The 22,400-nt window shown below is 42.6% G+C and overlaps 1 protein-coding gene across 3 annotated transcripts; it reads left to right on the forward strand.

The window, feature by feature from the left end:
- The first annotated feature begins 5,785 nt into the window (after positions 1 to 5,785).
- LOC116374038 (uncharacterized) lies at positions 5,786 to 19,014 on the forward strand. Of its 3 annotated transcripts, none has more exons than XR_004209867.1 (5): positions 5,786 to 6,044; positions 15,214 to 15,381; positions 15,763 to 15,854; positions 18,305 to 18,479; positions 18,785 to 19,014. XR_004209867.1 is itself a non-coding variant. In XM_031823807.1 (4 exons), exon 1 carries the CDS (start codon positions 6,601 to 6,603, stop codon positions 10,354 to 10,356), a length of 3,756 nt encoding a protein of 1,251 aa, XP_031679667.1. In that variant the 5' UTR covers positions 6,056 to 6,600; the 3' UTR covers positions 10,357 to 15,381; positions 15,763 to 15,854; positions 18,305 to 18,479; positions 18,785 to 19,014. The 3 variants fall into 3 exon arrangements, 1 of the variants encoding a protein (XP_031679667.1); XR_004209868.1 differs by having other exon boundaries at positions 5,792 to 6,044; positions 15,280 to 15,381; XM_031823807.1 differs by lacking the exon at positions 5,786 to 6,044 and having other exon boundaries at positions 6,056 to 15,381.
- The last annotated feature ends 3,386 nt before the right edge of the window (positions 19,015 to 22,400 follow it).

Here is a 22,400-nt window from a genome sequence, read left to right on the forward strand (position 1 = left end):
CACTCAGACATTATTTACAAACAATGCATTTGTGTTTAGTGAGTCCACCAGACCATAGGCAGTAGGGATAACCATGTGTTCTGTTGATAAGTGTGTGAATTTCACAATTTTCCTTTCCTGCTAGTGATTCAAAATGTAACGAGTACTTTAGGTTGTCAGGGAAAATGTATGGAGTAAAAAGTACAATATTTTCTTTAGGAATGTAGTGAAATAAAAGTAAAAGTTGTCAAAAATATAAATAGTAAAGTACAGATACCCCCCAAAACAACTTAAGTAGAACTTTAAAGTATGTTTACTTACAGTGGGAAGACAAAGTATGTGAACCCTTTAGAATGACCAGGATTTCTGCATAAATTGGTCAGAAAATTGTATCTGATCTTCATCTAAGTCACAACACTAGACAAACAGTCTGCTTAAACTAATAACACACAAACAATGATCATTTTTTCATGTCTTTATTGAACACACTGTGTAAACGTTCACAGTGCAGGGTGGGAAAAGTATGTGAACCCTTGGATTTAATAACAAGTTGACCCTCCTTTGGCAGCAATAACCTCAACCAATATAGAATATTTTGCCAGTTGCGCTGTGGAACATCCAGGTGATCTTTTGCGAACTTCAGATGTGCAGCAATGTTTTTGTTGGACAGCAGGGGCTTCTTCCATGCTGTCCTCCCATGAACACCATTCTTGTTTAGTATTTTACGAATTGTAGACTCGTCAACAGAGATGTTAGCATCTTACAGAGATTTCTTTAGCTGAGGAAAAAGGAAACCGCACACTGCTCTTGATAGTATCACTGCTCTTGATAGTATCACCAATCTTTAATAAGCTTACGTATCGGCCACACGGCCTTCGTCAGAGCTTTTGGGATTTTTTAAAATTGGCACCCTTATGTAGACCTGGCCCCACCCACATCCGTTCTACACATCGAAGGGGGTTGGAGGCAAAATACAGAGACCCTTTTTCAATTGTTGCCATGCACCTGCAAATAAGATTGCTCAGATGTGCGAGTGCCTTTTGAATTTTGTATAACTATTTTTCAATCCGCACTCTGGAATCTTGTAAGTATACACAAAAGTAAAAGACGTACCAAGTATACAATGGATCTACTACGAGAGATAAACTCACTTACCTCGCATTGTGCGAGTACCCTTTCATTCACACAAGAAGAAGGCAAAAAGATAATTTTTCCTACCTCCAACATAGACAACCCAGTTCCACGCTCGACTGTCGAGCTCAAAATCCAACTACAGAGACTCCGAGAGAAAGAAACACGTTTGTTCCTGCATGGCACCACTCTTAGCGAGTATTGGCGCAACAAGCGCATTCCAAGAGGACTGAGAATACAGAAGGAGCCTACAATAGGGAAAAACGACTAAACTTTTGTTCAGCAATGGGGTGAAATACTCAACAAATGCTCATTAGATTTAATGCTATTAATCGTTGAACATGTGTCGAAGGAAGTGAAAGAAGTTGAAGTTAAGATTAGCGAACATGAGGCTATAATGAAGGAGGTTCTAGGCCCTAATTTTACAGCCATAGACAACACGATCAAGCAGTCCATTGGGAAACACAGAGACTCTCTACAAGCAACAAAGATCAAGAAATACCAGCGAGACACAGAGGACTACCAGCTCAACCAGGTGTACGCATGGGAAGGCCCAAGGACAGGAGCACGGAGAGGCTGACGAAGGGGACGCACCGCTGATCGGAGGATACAGATACGCAGCAGCGGGAGGACATGGGAAGTCCCAAGGACAGGAGCACGGAGAGGCTGACGAAGGGGACGCACCGCTGATCGGAGGATACAGATACGCAGCAGCGGGAGGACATGGAAACTTGGACACAGAGGCATCCACCGAGAGCCAATTCCCTACAGACAGTGACTCCAGCTACCATCGCACACAGTCCGCTTTTTTAGCCCGGAAGCAACAGAGGGCTCCAGGAAAGAAAATAAACGATGCAGGAGAGGCAAGCAGTCGAAGAGGAGACCAGGAACACAGGCCGTGGACACGGAGCTACAGCGGGACGTGGTAATTAACCTATCCAAAAAAAGACCTTACTGACGCTCAAGTCTCAGTCTTATCTAAGGGCCTCTCTTTTGTACCTACATGTACAGATAAACCATTCGATACGAAAGTAGATCTGTTTAAATTATTTCGCAAGATTAAACTTAAGCATGTACTTTTGAAAAACACTGATTCGGGCGTAGTAACACATCAAAGAACTGGTACACATTTTAAGCCCAAAAGCAAATTATATCCCATGGTTAACAACTCCTCGATTAATACCTATTGTAGGTTAGTCGAACAAGAAGCCATATCAGTATATACGAGACAAACAAACCACATTCAGAAGAATCTCCCTAGAACAGAAGAACTGGCACTCAATGAATTAATGAAAGATTCATCTTTGGTTATAAAACCTGCAGACAAGGGGGATGCTGTGGTTGTTTAGACTATGAAAAATATAAAGAAGAAATTCAGAGACAACTCTGTTGATCCCACACAGGTGTTCCAAAGGGAAATATGCTCTAATCTGGAGCCCTATTAAATAACCTTATCTCAAAACCTGAATATGAATATATTTGCTGCAAATGTGCCATACGTCCATGCATATACATTTTACCGAAATTACACAAACCTAAAACACAACAAGGCAACTATCCAGGCAGACCAGTGGTTGCAGGAATAGGCTCAATGCTAGAGCCATTGTCGAACTTTGTAGATTATTTTATTAAATCTCATGTGCAATCAATGCCATCATATGTAAAATACTCTATAGACTTCATAAACAAGATATCACCAATAACGGGTTTAAAAGAAGACTGTATTTTGGTCACAGATGTCGAGAGTCAATATACCAGCATTCCCCATGTGGGGGGAGGGGGCTGGCAGCACTAGCTCACTATTTGAGAGACAGAGATACTAACGAATAGCCACCAACAAACTTTATTCTAGAGCTGGCTGAATATGTTTTGACGTACAGCTATTTCAGGTTTGATGATGAATACCACCTACAAACGAATGGAACGTCGATGGGCTTCACATTCTCTCCGAGACATGCTAACCTTTATGTGGGTCTTTTTGAAGAACGTTTTGTTAATAATGAAAACAAAAATCCATTTTTGAATAAAGTCCTGAAGTGGTATCGATATATTGACAGCATGTTTTTGCATATGAGGAGGAACGGAAAAAGAGCTGTCAGACTTTATGGCATTACTCAATGATATTGACCCCAATCTCAAATTCACTATTGAATGTGACACTAAACGTGTTCATTACCTCCATATGTGGATTGAGAAATGAAATGGAACCCTGTTTACCACCCAGTATAGAACAGAAACGGACAGAAATACATTACAGGGGGACAGTTTCCAACCTGAGCCATTAAAAAGAGGACTTCCATGAAGCCAGTTTTTCAGACTGTGCAGTAAATGCCTCCACAGAGGAGTATCTAGAAAAAGCAGCGGAGATGCGTGATAGGTTTCTAAGAAGAGGCTACTCTCCACAATGTGTGGATGAAGCTCTTCATTTGGCATTGGGGAAAACACGAGATGAACTGCTACAAAAAGACCCACTAGAGCTAAATAACATTCTGGAATGTTCACCACCGCATACACTTTGAACTCGTAAAAAATGGTTGATGCTGTCAAGAAATGTTTTATCATCGGACCCAGCATTTCCAGCTGAATTTAAGAATCCACCACTTATTGTATATTGGAGAGGTCGCAATTTACGAGATAATTTGGTCCAACTGCCAGCCACAAAAGAAAATCAGCCAGGCTCTTTACCGCCCTCTACCGAATGGTTGCTATAAATGCAGAGGTTGCGCACAGTGCAACAATATGATGAAGTGTGAATATTTCTGCTACCACCACATAGAACTGAAGAAGAACTGTCAGATTTTATGGCACTACTCAATGACATTGACCCTAATCTCAAATTCACTATTGAACTTGACACTCAACGTGTTCATTATCTCGATATGTGGATTGAGAAATCAAATGGAACCCTGTTTACAACTCTGTATAGAAAAGAAACGAACAGAAATAAATATTCTATTACAGGGTGACAGCTTCCACCCTGAGCCATTAAAAAGAGGACTTCCAAGAATATTTTTTTTTAGACTGCGCCGTATATGCCTCCACAGAGGATTATCTAGAAAAAGCAGCGGAGATGCGTGATAGGTTTCTAAGAAGAGGCTCCTCGTCACAATGTGTGGATGAGGCTCTTAATTTGGCATTGGAAAAAACACGAGATGAACTGCTACAAAAAAGACTCGCTAAAGCCAAAGAACACTCCGTAATGTTCAAAAGTACATATACTTTGAATTCGCGAAAAGTGTGAGGTGTGGCCAAGAAACACTGGCATATTTTATCATCGGACCCAGTTTTGCCGGCTGAATTTAAATATCCACCACGTATTGTGTATAGGAGAGGTCGCAATTTACGCAATAAATTGGTCCAACTGCCAGCCACAAAAGAAAATTAGCCAAGCTCTTTTACGCCCTCTACCAAAAAGGTAGCTATGCAGAGGATGCGGACAGTGCAACAATATGATGAAGTGTGGGGGTAATTTAATTTGTGGGGGGGGGGGGGGGGGGGTTCAATTCCATCGGGGTGGAAATGGGGGAAGGTATCATGAGGGGATATGATGGAGGAAATATTACTATGATGGGTGATTCATCAATAAACACAGATGTTTATAATCTGAATAAAAATAAAACTCCTGGGAAGGAGGGGTCTAAACTGGCAACCCAGAGTAACCATACCTACAATCTAAGTCAGTCATGACAAAAAAACGTAACTCTTGACAGACACTGATAGCCTTTGAGTATAGAGATAATGTCCGGTTTCAAAAGGAAACGCCTTACTGATGAGTAGGTACAATAGATATTTTGTAATTCTGAAGAACCTGTGTATGAGAGTGACAATGGTGCCCTGCCCAACATTGCAGGCAATGTTCATCCCTCACCTTCCCAAGATGCTGGTGCTACTGCCAATCTTGTAGGCTGTAAGGGAGAAGAGGTTGAAGTTGAGGAGGTCGCAACGCTGCTGCTGGAGATCCTGTCACTTCAAACAATCAGAGATAGACTTCAATGACACCCTGTCTGGCATACAAAGCACCCTGCCTACCTCCTCAGAGGCAGAGGGTTTTAAACTGTTCCTTGAGGAATTGGTGGAGAGTGTGGTGCAGGAAACCAACAGGTATGCCCATAATCATATTACAGAAAACCCCAAGGCTCATTTCAAATGTATCAACATTCATAATGTCTTTAGCCTACTAAATGTGCATAATTTGTTTGCAAGTATTCTCATGAACTGAAAGAAAAGACTGTCGCTGGCATAAAAAGAGCCTCACATGGCTTGGAAAGGGAGGCTTACATTCTGCCAATTACATCCCATCAAAGCGTCACAGATTTGGAGTCAAGTTCTCTGTTTACGTGGCTCTCTGACAGGATATGTACAGGACCTGATCATCTACACCGATGCCACCACAGGTATAAGGCATTTTGAGGGTCTTGGCATATCTGGGTCAGTGGTGATCACCGTACTGCAGCCTTATTTATTAAAATATATTTATTTAAAAAAAATATATATATATATATATATATATATATTTAACTAGGCAAGTCAGTTAAGAACAAATGTTTATTTACAATGACAGCCTAGGAACGGCCTTGTTCGGGAGAAGAACGACAGATTTTTACCTTGTCAGCTTGGGGATTCTATCTTGCAACCTTTCGGGCCCTAGTCACTATAGTATCTGGTCAATATAACGGATCATCTGTGAAATAGTCAAAACCGAATTGCACGATGGGAGAATAACGTCACGTTCGTCTGTAGCTGTACCCCAACTAGCCACAACCACCTGACGAGGTTGCTACTTAAAAATTCCACTCCGATGCATGCTGCTGTTAGCTAGCAGGCGGTTTTAAGAAATAACGCTGAACAGATCTGTGAAGTCATCTTTTTGTGTCTCGATTTTCTTTAAACACAATGCAGGCCAAGGGATTTGCTGTAGTCCACCACCAGTAAAGGTAACGTTACGTTATTTTAGGTAGGTAGCCTAGTAGCAAACTTAACCCTAGCTAGCTATGTTATGGACAACTAGCTAGCTTGCTAACGATTGGTTAGTAGTTGCTAACCGCATTAACCTAGTTGTTAAAACACAATAAAAAGTTACATCTAAATAGCTAACGTTAGATACATCGCCAAATACGATTTAGGCGTTTGTTGTCATTTAGCTAGCTATCTAGCTATGAAGTTGGCTGGCTAGCTTGGTCAGATCAGTTGAATGGTAATTTGTATAGCCCATGTATGTATTGGAAAGACACGGGTAGTCGCAAATTGGTGAATTATATTTTTTTTAGCAGCGAGTCTGTTTCCCGGGTGGGTTTGAAATAGAACTTACAGTATTTATCAATATTAAATAAATGACTAATTGCTGCTGGTGACTGGTTGGACCGTAAAGTGACGTTGACTTTCCTTTTTAAAATAAGTTGTTCTGTCAGATATCTAACAATCGACTGTTCAGTTTAGAGATTGTCATCAGGGCTTTTTGATGAGTTTGTTTTTGTAGTTTATTGGTGCAAAATGGATGTTAAGATAGAGGACGATGAAGCAGAGAGATCCCAAGTAACCATTTGGTCTGATTCAATTAATTCCTGTATAGATTACCCACATTCTCCAGTGTCAGGAAACACAGAAACAAGTTATCTGGAAACCAAATCCGATTCAACATATGAACATAACTATACAGTGATCCAAACTACCAACAATTTATCAGACAGTTATTTTCTTTCTGAGATTGATGTAAAGCTTGAGGAGAATGACATGGGAATATCCCCAACTGTCCCATGGTCTTTGTGTTCCTATGTGGGTTTACCAAAAGAGCATTCACATGTACCTTCCATCAGTTCCCAAACAACAAGTCAAGGGCAGATTTTACGTCTTTTCCCTGAAAAGACAGGCCCAAGTGATGGGGAGAATAATGCTGTCAAAGTGGTTTATTTCTGTAATGCCCAAGATCCCGTTAGCACATCTGAAGGGCATTTTCTCAAAGAGGAGTCATGGCATGGATCACCGTCCAGTGATATTCCCATAGCAAATGCATTCACCCTCTGTGGTTCATTTGAAGCTCAAATCAACCCATCTTCACAGGTGTTTAGCGTAAACCAAACCCAGACCAATAATGAATTGCCATTGCCTGCTGACAATGTTCATCTAGCAAGATATAGTCCTGACACTCCTTCTGTGCTAACCTCGCCTGCTACAGAAAGCGGCTGCAATTTAGCTGTATCTACTAGATCGAGGCCTATTCTTTCCGATTGTGAGCCGTTCAACTTTCCTTCTGATGAAGATGAAGACTACAATGGCGACGAAAGACGAAGACTGCAATGCCAAAAAACGATAGATGAGTATATACGGCAGTGTCGTGTCAGTTACTCAAGAAAAACCCCAAGACAGTTTGGAAGGTTTTTGAAAGTTCCATACCAGAAGTGCAAAGAACTGGGTGTAGATTTCAATGTTGGATCTGGAGCGAAACAGAAACTTGATCGTCATTTACTGACAAATGGTGTAATGGTTGAGGTGTCTCAATATGCTAGAGAGATTAGTAGAGCTCACCAGCATGTTATCTATGATATTCTAGAATACAACTTTGATCTTGGTGTTGGTAATGTACGATATGAATTTTCCTCCCGGACTTTGTTAAAACTAAAAGAAATGAAAAAGAATCACAGGTGGACACAACCTGGGTGGTTAGCAGAAGTGTTTGAACTTCCTGATCCAAAGACACTCAAAGCAACCAACTCCTCTCTTAAACGGGCAAGATCCAATTTGCATAGCAGCGTCTCAGAAAATCGAACACCCTTTGACGTCTGTATAAAGGAGGAGTCTGTTGTGGACTTGATATCTCCTCCGCATGTGAAGACTGAAAGCCTCTTTACTGAGACAGTTTTAACACGGTGTGCGGGTGAGACTGCACTCCTTGGCCCTGAAAAGGGATCTAATGAAAAATGCACAAAGGATGAGGCTGATCTGGATGTGATCTATCCTCAACATGTCCAGACAGAAACCATCTTCACTCAGACAGACATAACAATGAAGCAATCCTTAATGATGCCCACACTAGAAGAAGCATTGGAGTACCTCTACCCTCTCTGTAAGGAAAAAGGACTTGACCTGGATGTGAAGTCTAAATGTGTGAAAATGGATAAACTGGACTTGCATCTATTGACCAGAGATGTCATGTTAGAATTGGCTGATTTTGCCTCAGATGTGTGTGGAACTTACAGGCAGGTTGTCTGTGATGTTCTAGAACAAAATTTTGATCTGGATTTACAAAGTGGGAAAACTGAGCTCGCTGAAGATATTATGCATCAGCTACACGCTTTGTTGAAAATGACAGATATACAAAAGCGAAGGAGATGTGGATATGACAAGGATACTTTCATGAAAAAACGACCCAAACATAAGAATCCCGCAGGGATTTTCCGTAGACTGAATTTCACTACAGCAACACTTGTGCCAAAATACCGAAGGCTGAAAGAAGTAACAAAAAGGAGGAGGTTGGCTTTAATGAAGAAAAAAAAAGAAATGGACACGTTAATAGCCAGGGCGTCGAAGGGAGGCAATTTGCTGGAAGTCAAGCTAGAGAGCATCTCTGATAAGATTGACCTTGCACTTTGTGCTGATGAAACAAAGAAAAATGTTACCAACTTAGAACATTCAAATGTGACGTTTAACACTAAAGAACTGGTGAAAGACTGCTACCCACTCTGTCATGAAATAGGTCTGGGCCTTGATGTTGCATCCAAACCTGAATTCACTCACTGTGGTTCATTTGAAGCTCAAATCAACCCAACTTCACAGGTGTTTAGCGTAAACCAAACCCAGACTAATAATGAATTGCCTTTGCCTGCTGACAATGTTCATCTAGCAAGATATAGTACTGACACTCCTTCTGTGCTAACCTCACCTGCTACAGAAAGCGGATGTAATTTAGCTGTATCTACTAGACCGAGGCCTATTCTTTCTGATTATTGTGAGCCATTCAACCTTCCTTCTGATGAAGACGAAGACTACAATGGCGATGAAAGACGAAGACTGCAATGCCAAAAAACGATAGAGGATGAGTATATAAGGCAGTGTCGTGACCATTACTCAAGAAAAACCCCAAGACAGTTTGGAAGGTTTTGGAAAGCTCCATACCCGAAGTGCAAAGAACTGGGTGTAGATTTCAATGTTGGATCTGGAGCGAAACAGAAACTTGATCGTCATTTACTGACAAATGGTGTAATGGTTGAGGTGTCTCAATATGCTAAAGAGATTAATAGAGCTCACCAGCATGTTATCTCTGATATTCTAGAATACAACTTTGATCTTGGTATTGGTGATGAAGTACGATATGATTTTTCCGCCCGGACTTTGTTAAAACTAAAAGACATGAAAAAAAATCACAGGAGGACACAACCTGAGTGGTTAGCAGAAGTGTTTGAACTTCCTGATCCAAAGACAATCAAAGCAAGAGACTCCTCTCTTAAATGGGCAAGGTCCAATTTGATTAGCAGCGTCTCAGAAAATCGAACACCCTTTGACGTCTGTATAAAGGAGGAGTCTGTTGTGGACTTGATATCTCCTCCGCATGTGAAGACTGAAAGCCTCTTTACTGAGACAGTTTTAACACTGTGTGCGGATGAGACTGCACTCCTTGGCCCTGAAAAGGGACCTAATGAAATATGCACAAAGGATGAGGCTGATCTGGATGTGATCTATCCTCAACATGGCCAGACAGAAACTACAATAGAAGAAGCATTGGAGTACCTCTACCCTCTCTGTAAAGAAAAAGGACTTGACCTGGATGTGAAATCTAAATGTGTGAAAAAGGATAAACTTGACTTGCATCTATTGACCAGAGATATCATGTTAGAATTGGCTGATTTTACATCAGATGTGTGTGGAACTTACAGGCAGGTTGTCTGTGATGTTCTGGAACAAAATTTTGATCTGGATTTACAAAGTGGGAAAACTGAGCTGGCTCATGAGATTATGGATGTGTTAGGATCAGTTTTGAGGAGAAGGACACAGTTACAAGGTCAAAGGAGATGTGAATTTTACAAGGATACTTTCATGAAAAAACGTCGCAAACAAAGGAATTCTGCAGAGATTTCCAATAACCAGAAGGCCACTACAGCAACACTTGAGCCGAAATACCAAAGGCTGAAAGAAGTAACAAAAAGGAGGAGGTTGGCTTTAATGAAGAAAAAAAAAGAAATGGACACGTTAATAGCCAGGGCGTCGAAGGGAGGCAATTTGCTGGAAGTCAAGCTAGAGAGCATCTCTGATTAAGATTGACCTTGCACTTTGCTGATGAAACAAAGCAAAATGTTACCAACTTAAACCAATCATATGTGACGTTTAACACACATGGGTGTAAGAGTGCTACCCGATCTCTCATGAAGTAGGTCTGGACATTGATGTTGCATCCAAACCTGCACAAACGAAACTGGAATTGAATTTACTGACTAACAGTGTTGTTATCGAGGTTCATACATACTTGCGTAAGAATCGTTGAGGTAAGATTGGATTGGAAAAGATGGGTGGGTATTTTGTTTGCTCTCTGATATTCTAGAATACAATTTTGATCATAGTTTGCAAAATCAGAGACGTTATCAATTTCTATTATGGATTTCGAGTAAAGTGACGGTTCGGAAACACAAACCTGAGCTCTTGGGAAAGGGTGAAATGTCGAAAGAAGTGTTCATAATACCAAGTGTGATTTCAAAGCCGTGCAACAAAAAACAAACCCAGTGCTTTCAGATCATTTTTCTAAAAGAATGTCAAAGAAATCTCAGGGGAGAAAAGAAATGGAACAAGATGCAAGACTGGTATATCCTAATCATGGCCAACACTATCGCCACGAAGAGCATTTAATCAAAGATTGTTCATGGAATGGCTCAACGCCCATTGATATTTTGACAGGAAATGTATTCAGCCTCCCAGAATTGTCACTACGCATTGCAGAAAAGGGTTATTTTGAAAGTCAAGTCAACCCAACTTCAGATATTTAGCCAAACGCCAACTGAACGACAACAGCAGGCCAACAATCTCCCAAAATATGGTACTGCCGTACCTTTTGTGCTATCCTCATCTGCTACAGCAATCGGCTGTAATGTAGAACTACCTACTAGTCCTCCTCTTCCAGCCAATTGTAAATCATTTGAACTTTCCCTCTGAAGTCTACAATGTCAAAAATTCAGAGGATGAGTATGAACTCAGCAGAAAAAGAAACGTCCTCTCACTGTCGACTGCATTTATTTTCAGCATGTGTAAATATTTGTATGAACATAACAAGATTCAACAACTGAGACATAAACTGAACAAGTTCCACAGACATCTGACTAACCCGTAATGGAAGAATGTGTCCCTGAACAAGGGGGTCAAAAGTAAGTCAGTATCTGGTGTGGCCACCAGCTGCATTAAGTACTGCAGTAAATCTCCTCACCAGATTTGCCAGTTCTTGCTGTAAGATACCCCACTCTTCCACCAAGGCACCTGCAAGTTTACAGACATTTCTGAGGGGATTGGCCCTAGCCCTCATCCTCTGATCCTTCAGGTCCCTGACGTGCTCAATGGGATTGAGATCCGGGCTCTTTGCTGGCCATGGCAAAACACTGACATTCATGTGTTGCAGGAAATCACGCACAGAACGAGCAGTATGGCTGGTGGCATTGTCATGCAGGAGGGTCATGTCAGGATGAGCCCGCAGGAAGGGTACCACATGAGGGAGGAGGATGTCTTCCATTTAACGCACAACTTTGAGATTGCCTGCAATGACAACAAACTCAGTCCGATGATGCTGTGACACACCGCCCCAGACCATGACGGACCCTCCACCTCCAAATCGATCCCGCACTAGGGTACAGGCCTCAGTGTAATGCTCATTCCTTCGACGATAAATGCGAATCTGGGGTTTGTGCCCAACATTGTTGCACAAACCCCAAACCCAACAACTGGGTTTGTGCCCAACATTGTTGCTGGTGATGTCTGTTGAGGACCTGCCTTACAACAGGCCTACAAGCCCTCAGTCCAGTCTCTCTGTCTATTGCGGATAGTTTGAGCTCTGATGAAGGGATTGTGCGTTCCTGGTGTAACTCGGGCAGTTGTTGTTGCCATCCTGTACTTGTCCCGCAGGTGTAATGTTCAGATGTACCGATCCTGTGCAGGTGTTGTTACACGTGGTCTGCCACTGTGAGGACGATCAGCTGTCCGTCCTGTCTCCCTGTAGCGCTGTCTTAGGCGTCTCACAGTACGGACATTACCATTTATTGCCCTGGCCACATCTCCAGTCCTCATGCCTCCTTGCAGCATGCCTAAGGCACGTCCACGCAGATGAGCAGGGACCATGGGCATTTTCTTTTGGTGATTTTCAGAGTCAGTAGAACGGTGTCTTTAGTGTCCTAAGTTTTTATAACTGTGACCTTAATTGCCTACAGTCTTTACGTTGTTAGTGTCTTAATTACCGTTCCACAGCTGCATGTTCGTTAATTGTTTATGGTTCATTGTGCAAGCATGGGAAACTGTGTTTAAACCCTTTACAATGAAGATCTGTGAAGTTATTTGGATTTTTACGATTTATCTTTGAAAGACAGGGTCCTGAAAAGGGGACATTTTCTTTTTTTTCAGAGTTTATTTGTCAGTGTCGTCAGTTGCTCAACCTTTCCCAAAATGGGCTGGAAGATATTTGAAAGTGCCAAGAAATAGGCTTAGAATTAATTGAATGTCGGAACTGGAGCAAAATATAATCTTGATTTGCATTTTTACTGACTAATGCTGTAATGGTTGAGGTTTCGGATTTAAGTAAGTGGATTAGTAGAGCTTGCCAACATGTCTGAGATATTGTAGAGTACAACTTTGATCTTCTTTTGCAAAAATGCGTAACGATATTACTTTAAAAATGGACAGAAGCAAGATTCATTAGAAGAGAAGAACCTGGGTGGTTAACATAATTGTTTGAACTTCCTGATCCAAAGACAATGAAAGCAGGACAATACTCTCTTACATGGGCAAAAAGCTATTTGCATACAGTGCCTTCGGAAAGTTTTCAGACCCCTTGACTTTTTCCACATTTTGTTAAGTTACAGCCTTTTTGTCAAATTGATTAAATTAAACAATGTCCTTAGCAATCGGCGTTCAAAAGTGCTACCCACGCTGCAAGGAAATGGGCCTGGACCTCGACGTTGCATCCAAAACTGCAAAAAAACGAAACGCAAATTTCAGTTACAGGTAATGGTGTAAATATTTAATAATAGAATGGAAAAAGGCTAAAGGATATGCGTCTTTTCTCTATGATAGTCCAGAATACATTTTTAATCTTAAAGTAGAACTGATAGCGTTTTAGCAATATGCAATCTTAGATCTGTTCATATACATCCCAGGAAGATTATATATATTTTTAAACGTTTTCTGACACGTGATCACTTGTAGATATGGTCATTTTTATAAATTCATTGAATGTTTGAGAATGAAGTATAGTAAGGCATTTGTGAAAATTCTATAAGAATATTGTCAGAGGACAGACCCAGTTTTTGAAATTATTTTTATTGACTGTTCAACTCAATCTGATCTTGGACAGTTTTTTTTTTAGTTTACCAGTGATTTTGTGTAGCCTACCACTTCGCGGCTGAGCCGTTGTTGCTCCTAGACGTTTCCACTTCAAAATACCACTTACAGTTGACCGGAGCAGAAATTTGACAAACTGACTTATTGGAAAGGTGTCATCCTATGACGGTGCCATGTTGACAGTCACTGAGCTCTACAGTAAAGCCATTCTACTGCCAATGATTGTCTATGGAGATTTTATACACCTGTTAGCAACGGGTGTGACTGAAATAGCCGAACCCACTTATTTGAAGGTGTCCAAATACTTTTGTGTTAACGGTTAAGTCTTTGAATAGTGGATTTTGCAGATTCCCTTGGCCTCCTGTTGGTTCAATTTGTTCTTGCTGTGGTTTATTTCTAGCCTTTTTTCTTTCAACGACATGTTCATTGACGAGCCTAACTTTTCTACCGTTGAAAGCCTCTGTAGATTAACCTTCTGATCTTTCTTTTTTGATGTAAATAAGGCGAACAATGATATTTTTGATAATTTAAGAGTTGGCCTAGGCATTGGTAAAAAACCTATGGATCATGTTTTTCTTTTTGTAAGTTTGTTTTTCAGCCATTTTTGGAGTGACTTATCTGTGGGCTAGTTCTTTTTTTCTTTTTTTTGAGGAGGAGAGATTAAGAAAACACAGCTTCAACACTTGCTTTGCAGTTACCCATACTTTTCTCTTATACGGTCAACTATGAAGTGAAAGTATTTTTAAGGACACTTTCATTGACATTCTTAGGTGTACCTCTGACACCTGTTGCATCACAAGGTATGCAAGTAAATGTGTGACAGATGCGCATTGCAGCTTTTTCTACTGCTTGCCATTCAAACTTTAAAACATGCAAACCGGTCTGGAATGGTGTGCTTGTATACAGTGTTTTGATACCAGTTATTCTAGAGCCCGACGGATATGGGATTTTTGTATCCAATTTTAGAGGGGAAATATTCACAGATAATTGATATTGGGCCTATATTTTTATGATTTTAGCTGGAATGAAACATTTAAATGTTTTCTGTATGGATTGTGATTAAAAAGATACTCAAAGAACATTTAATGTAAGCACCACAGAAAAATTAGGAGCACCAGAAAGATGCAGGAAAGAAAGTAAATACAAAATGTACTCTAGTGAAAGGAAGATATACCGCCCTGATTCCAGGAAACAACATGAGCCTCTGAAGACTGAGCGGCCCCATGCCAGAATGAGGCTAGTATTCCATTTGTAGGGCTGTAGCCACTGGTAGTTGTCACTTGCAAGATACAAAATTTTACGCTGGCACTGTGCTGCCTCTCGCCCCTAAGTGTTGCTTCAGTGAATGGTCCTTGCTATCCGGGATCCGTGAGACATCGCTACCGCATAGTTTTGAAACACCATGTAAACACTGAGAATGTAAAGCAACTTTTTTTTTTGTCTACCTGGCGTTTTTGTTACCTTTTTTTAGACAAATTAGTGAATGGTCTTTGTTTATTTTTTTATATATTTTTTTCATTTTGACTCCTATCCAAGTGCTTACAGTTTCGTGGATGTTTTTGTGATATTCATTTTTCTGAGCAGATGTTCGTTTCAGCCATTTTTGGAGGTTGATTTATTTAGTTTATTTTTGCTTTTTTATCCTGGGAGGATTAACACATTTTTTGAAGAAGTCTTCATACTTCTTCCATTTGTGGACTGCCTCAAAGGAGTTTCTTTCTGGCATACTTTGGAGTGTCTTTGGAACAAAGGGTATGTATCTTTTTATGCTTCATTTCTGTTCATGTTAACTGTTAATTAGCCTAACCAAGACTTTGCTATTTCAGGTTTCATCTTGTGTTATCATGTAGCGTTGTAAATATATATTTCTTAATCTCCACTCTTGAATGTATTTTGTAATCTTAATTTCCACTCTTGAATGTATTTTGTAATCACTTGGGCCCTCCCTTGAAGAGACCACTAGCCCCCAACCCCTAGAATTAGAAAGTATTTGACATGTGGTAATAGCTCCAGCATGCCTTCTGATGGACTTTCAGCATTTTAGCCATATTCTTTTCATATCTAAGTGTACGGGTTGGTAGTGTTTGCTGGATCCTGCCCTGTTCTGGTAACTGCGTACTCATTTCTTCCCAGGTGCTGAGTCTCTGTGTCAACCGGCTGAGCATGCGCCCCAAAAGCAGGATGGTCTTTCTGTCCTCTGCCAAGTTTGATGGAACTCTACAGAAGTGAGTAGCCTACCTCAAAGCTCTGAAGGGGTGTTAGTCAGAGATTCAACTGGCAGCTTTATTATTATTTATTTTTTAAGTATTTTATTTCACCTTTTATTTAACCAGGGAGGCCAGTTGAGAACACCTTTATTTAACCAGGTAGGCCAGTTGAGAACACCTTTATTTAACCTTTTATTTAACCAGGGAGGCCAGTTGAGAACACCTTTATTTAACCTTTTATTTAACCAGGTAGGCCAGTTGAGAACACCTTTATTTAACCTTTTATTTAACCAGGGAGGCCAGTTGAGAACACCTTTATTTAACCTTTTATTTAACCAGGGAGGCCAGTTGAGAACACCTTTATTTAACCAGGGAGGCCAGTTGAGAACACCTTTATTTAACCAGGGAGGCCAGTTGAGAACACCTTTATTTAACCTTTTATTTAACCAGGTAGGCCAGTTGAGAACACCTTTATTTAACCTTTTATTTAACCAGGGAGGCCAGTTGAGAACACCTTTATTTAACCAGGGAGGCCAGTTGAGAACACCTTTATTTAACCAGGGAGGCCAGTTGAGAACACCTTTATTTAACCAGGGAGGCCAGTATTTGATACACTACTGATTTTGCATGTTTTCCTACTTACAAAGCATGTAGAGGTCTATAATTTTTTATCATAGGTACACTTCAGCTTTGAGAAGTATCTAAAACAACAATCCAGAAAATTGTATGATTTTTAAGTAATTAATTTGCATTTTATTGCATGACAAGTATTTGATACATCAGAAAAGCATAAACTTTTTTTGCAATTACAGAAATCATATGTTTTCATGTAGTTCTTGACCAGGTTTGCACACACTGCAGCAGGGATTTTGGCCCACTCCTCCATACAGACCTTCTCCAGATCCTTCAGGTTTCGAGGCTGTCCCTGGGCAATATGGACTTTCAGCTCCCTCGCAAGATTTTCTATTGGGTTCAGGTCTGGAGACTGGCTAGGCCACTCCAGGACCTTGAGATGCTTCTTACGGAGCCACTCCTTAGTTGCCCTGGCTGTGTGTTTCGGTTCGTTGTCATGCTGGAAGACCCAGCCACGACCCAACAATGCTCTTACTGAGGGAAGGAGGTTGTTGGCCAAGATCTCGCGATACATGGCCCCATCCATCCTCCCCTCAATTCGGTGCAGGTGTCCTGTCCCCTTTGCAGAAAAGCATCCGCAAAGAATGTTTCCTCCATGCTTCACGGTTGGGATGGTGTTCTTGGGGTTGTACTCATCCTTCTTCCTCCAAACACGGCGAGTGCAGTTTAGACCAAAAAGCTCTATTTTTGTCTCAACAGACCACATGACCTTCTCCCATTCCTCCTCTGGATCATCCAGATGGTCATTTGCAAACTTCAGATGGGCCTGGACATGCGCTGACTTGAGCAGGGGGACCTTGCGTGCTCTGCAGGATTTTAACCCATGACGGCGTAGTGGGTTACTAATGGTTTTCTTTGAGACTGTGGTCCCAGCTCTCTTCAGGTCATTGACCAGGTCCTGCCGTGTAGTTCTGGGCTGATCCCTCACCTTCCTCATGATCATTGATGCCCCATGAGGTGAGATCTTGCATGGAGCCCCAGACCGAGAGTGATTGACCGTCATCTTGAACTTCTTCCATTTTCTAGTAATTACGTCAACAGTTGTTGCCTTCTCACCAGGCTGCTTGCCTATTGTCCTGTAGCCCATCCCAGCCTTGTGCAGGTCTACAATTTTATCCCTGATGTCCTTACACAGCTCTCTGGTCTTGGCCGTTGTAGAGAGGTTGGAGTCTGTTTGATTGTGTGTGGACAGGTGTCTTTTATACAGGTAATGAGTTCAAACAGGTGCAATTAATACAGGTAATGAGTGGAGAACAGGAGGGCTTCTTAAATAAAAACTAACAGGTCTGTGAGAGCTGGAATTCTTACTGGTTGGTAGGTGATCAAATACTTATGTCATGCAATAAAATGCAAATTAATTACTTAAAAATCATACAATGTGATTTTATGGATTTTTGTTTTAGATTCTGTCTCTCACAGTTGAAGTGCACCTATGATACAAATTACAAACCTCTACATGCTTTGTAAGTAGGAAAACCTGCAAAATCAGCAGTGTATCAAATACTTGTTCTCCCCACTTTATATATATATATTCATGTTTATAATTCTATTGTCAGAATGATTCAAATCAAAATATTACTCGTGTTACTGAGCAGGTGGGTGTGATGAATTCCGATAGAGACATGCTGATGGTTCCTGGGGTGAATGGACTCCATTTTGTGTTTACTGACGCAAGTGAACTCTCACGCATTGTCACTGTCAAACACAGGGTTGACCAGGGCTGGGAGGGTGTAAAACTATAGTACAATACTGTTTGTCTCCTGGGGTTAAAGGACTGTGTCTGTCTTTGCGTGTGTCTGCTAATATGTATGATGTCATGTATATCTTCTCTCCAGACTACCATGGTGGTTTCCAGCTTCAGCCAGACTGGGACAGACTGGGAAGGGGAAACAAGTGAACAGATATTCGCCAGGGCAATCGCAGAATGGTCACCATGGAAACATACCACCTGTACCAGTTCAGGACATGAGATCGCCACGTTGACCATCTTTAAGACGAAACAGTCTCTGGGTGAGTATGCCCATCAGTCAGCCGCCCACTAATCAGTAGCCTAGTACCCTGCCCCACCAGTAGAGGTCAGTGCATCACCTGCTTATTGTTATTAATGGCCCAGTCTGAAAAAGACCCTTAGTAAGGCTATTTACCGTGTCTCTTTAGTCTACAGCAACAGTTGGTCATCTTCCCATGTAGATGCAGGATTTCAATCTTGCCAAAGATCAGTATCACAACTGATTCAATTAAGTCTTGTACTAAATACTATGGTTTTTAGTTGATTGGCAAAAGCCAACACCTACACTGGCACTCTGTCTCTACAGGTATCAGTATCTCAGGTGGGATGGAGAATGAGATGATGTTTCCAGGAGGAGCTGCCTCTACCAGTAACGTTCTGATGCTTCTTTAGGAGCTCACTGTAATATTCCGGCAGCTCATGCTTTAATCCAAGCTGAGCCATATAATACAAGGTGATGTGTTTAGCGGAATGTATTGGTCTGTGACGTTTGTAAACAACACTCAACAATACCTGAATGAAAAGACTTTGCTGGTGTGTCTGGCTTTTGTCTGACTGACAGTCTTATGAGAGGTAGAATGAGAGCGAAGGGGTGGAGAGAGGAAACTATTTTAAGACGCCTGCATGCTTCCCATCCAGAACAGTTTGCGTATACACTACATGACCAAAAGTATGTGGACACCAGCTTGTCAAACATCGCTATCCAAAATCATGGGCATTAATATGGTGTTGGTTCCCCCTATTGCTGCTATAACAGCCTCTGTTCTTCTGGGAAGAATTTCCACTTGGTGTTGGAACACTGCTGCGGGTACTTTATTTAAATATTTTTTTAACCTTTTATTTAACTGGGCATTCTTATTGACCCTGGCCAAACCCTAACCGCCCTATGGGACTCCCAATCACGGCCGGTTGTGATACAGCCTGGAATCGAACCAGGGTCTGTAGTGACTCCTCAGGCACTGATATGTAGTGCCTTAGACCGCTGCTCCGCTCGGGATTGTTCAATAACTTGCTTCCATTCAGCCACGAGCATTCGTGAGGTTGGGCACTAATGATTGCAGTCGGCGTTCCAATTCATCCCAAAGGTGTTCGATGGGGTTGAGGTCAGGGCCCTGTGCAGGCCAGTCAAGTTCTTCCACACCAATCTCGACAAACCATTTCTGTATGGACCTCGCTTTGTGCACAGGGGCATTGTCATGCATGAAACAGGAAAGGGCCTTCCCCAAATTGTTGCCACAAAGTTGGAAGCACAGAATTTTCTAGAATGTCATTAACATTCTTTAACATTTTCCTTCACTGGAACTAAGGGGCTCAAACCATGAACAGCCCCAGACCATTATTCCTTCTCCACCAAACTTTACAGTTGACGCTATGTATTGGGGCAGGTGGCATTCGTCACGTTTGATTCATCACTCCAGAGAATGCGTTTCATCTGAGTCCAATTGCGGCGAGCAGCCGATGCTTTGGATTGCGCATGGTGATCTTAGGCTTGTGCGCGGCTGCTCAACCATGGAAAGCCATTTATTTATTTTTATTTATTTATTTAGATTTTACCCCCTTTTTCTCCCCAATTTCGTGGTATCCAATTGCTAGTAGTTACTATCTTGTCTCATCGCTACAACTCCCGTACGGGCTCGGGAGAGACGAAGGTCGAAAGTCATGCGTCCTCCGAAACACAACCCAACCAAGCCGCACTGCTTCTTAACACAGCGCGCATCCAACCCGGAAGCCAGCCGCACCAATGTGTCGGAGGAAACATCGTGCACCTGGCAACCTTGGTTAGCGCGCACTGCGCCCTGCCCGCCACGGAAGTCGCTGGAGCGCGATGGGACAAGGATATCCCTACCGGCCAAACCCTCCCTAACCCAGACAACGCTAGGCCAAATTGTGCGTCGGTCGGCCCACGGACCTCCCGGTCGTGGCCGGTTACGACGGAGCCTGGGCGTGAACCCAGAGTCTCTGGTGGCACAGCTAGCGCTGCAGTGCTCTAGACCACTGCGCCACCCATTTCATGAAGCTCCCGACAAACAGCTCTTATGCGTTGCTTCTAGAGGCCGTTTGGAACTAGTGAGTGTTGTAACCGAGGACAGACGATTCTACTGCAAATGTTTGTCTATGGAGATTGCAATGCTTTGTGCTCGAAGGAACAGGTGTGGCAGAAAAATCAGAATCCACAAATTTGAAGGGGTGTCCACATACTTTTGTATTTATGTTTTGTGATGATGTTGTTCGTTTTGGTCATCAAAGGGTTTTTTCAGCTGTTCTTGCACACTTGTGTTTCTCTCTCCTTGAGGTGGATGGACTAAGTTCAGTGCCATGGTCTTCACCCCTTAGTTGGTCATTGGTCAACTGTAGGGTTTGTCATTCAATGATAGCCGACTCATTTTCATGCAAATTTTTTCACTTAAAATACTGCACCAAGCATCTTAGTTAGATATAAAGTTGAGGGACGAAGATATCCTTGGCAAAAACAGCAAAATTAATTACAGGTTTCTTGAGTTACTTTACATACATTTTTGACTATTTTGAGGAAGTGTATATTGACAACGGTGTCTGAAGATAGACAAACAGTACTATTTTCAAGGGAGTATGTGAGTACAATCGTTCGGTTCGCCTTGCCGAGTTCGGATGGGCACCAGCTGACCTAAAAATGCGGAAGTCACCTTGCTCACAGCTCTGTGAGGAGAATAGTTAACAATAGCTGAGTGTGAGTGTGCGTCTCCTGTATGATATGTAGGGTGTCCACCCACTCTACCCAGAGTTTTTCTTTTCCCCACCTCTACCCAGAGTTTTTCTTTTCCCCACCTCTACCCAGAGTTTTTCTTTTCCCCACCTCTACCCAGAGTTTTTCTTTTCCCCACCTCTACCCAGAGTTTTTCTTTTCCCCACCTCTACCCAGAGTTTTTCTTTTCCCCACCTCTACCCAGAGTTTTTCTTTTCCCCACCTCTACCCAGAGTTTTTCTTTTCCCCACCTCTACCCAGAGTTTTTCTTTTCCCCACCTCTACCCAGAGTTTTTCTTTTCCCCACCTCTACCCAGAGTTTTTCTTTCCCCACCTCTACCCAGAGTTTCTTTTCCCCACCTCTACCCAGAGTGTTTCTTTCCCCACCTCTACCCAGAGTGTTTCTTTTCCCCACCTCTACCCAGAGTGTTTCTTTTCCCCACCTCTACCCAGAGTGTTTCTTTTCCCCACCTCTACCCAGAGTTTTTCTTTTCCCCACCTCTACCCAGAGTGTTTCCCCCCCCACCTCTACCCAGAGTGTTTCCCCCCCCCACCTCTACCCAGAGTGTTTCCCCCCCCCACCTCTACCCAGAGTGTTTCCCCCCCCACCTCTACCCAGAGTGTTTCCCCCCCCCCACCTCTACCCAGAGTGTTTCCCCCCCCCACCTCTACCCAGAGTGTTTCCCCCCCCCACCTCTACCCAGAGTGTTTCCCCCCCCCACCTCTACCCAGAGTGTTTCCCCCCCCCACCTCTACCCAGAGTGTTTCCCCCCCCACCTCTACCCAGAGTGTTTCCCCCCCCACCTCTACCCAGAGTGTTTCCCCCCCCACCTCTACCCAGAGTGTTTCCCCCCCCCACCTCTACCCAGAGTGTTTCCCCCCCCCACCTCTACCCAGAGTGTTTCCCCCCCCCACCTCTACCCAGAGTGTTTCCCCCCCCACCTCTACCCAGAGTGTTTCCCCCCCACCTCTACCCAGAGTGTTTCCCCCCCCCCACCTCTACCCAGAGTGTTTCCCCCCCCCACCTCTACCCAGAGTGTTTCCCCCCCCCACCTCTACCCAGAGTGTTTCCCCCCCCCACCTCTACCCAGAGTGTTTCCCCCCCCCACCTCTACCCAGAGTGTTTCCCCCCCCACCTCTACCCAGAGTGTTTCCCCCCCCACCTCTACCCAGAGTGTTTCCCCCCCCCACCTCTACCCAG

This window comes from Oncorhynchus kisutch, linkage group LG4 (genome assembly GCF_002021735.2).
Source record: "Oncorhynchus kisutch isolate 150728-3 linkage group LG4, Okis_V2, whole genome shotgun sequence".
Lineage (NCBI taxonomy): Eukaryota > Metazoa > Chordata > Actinopteri > Salmoniformes > Salmonidae > Oncorhynchus > Oncorhynchus kisutch.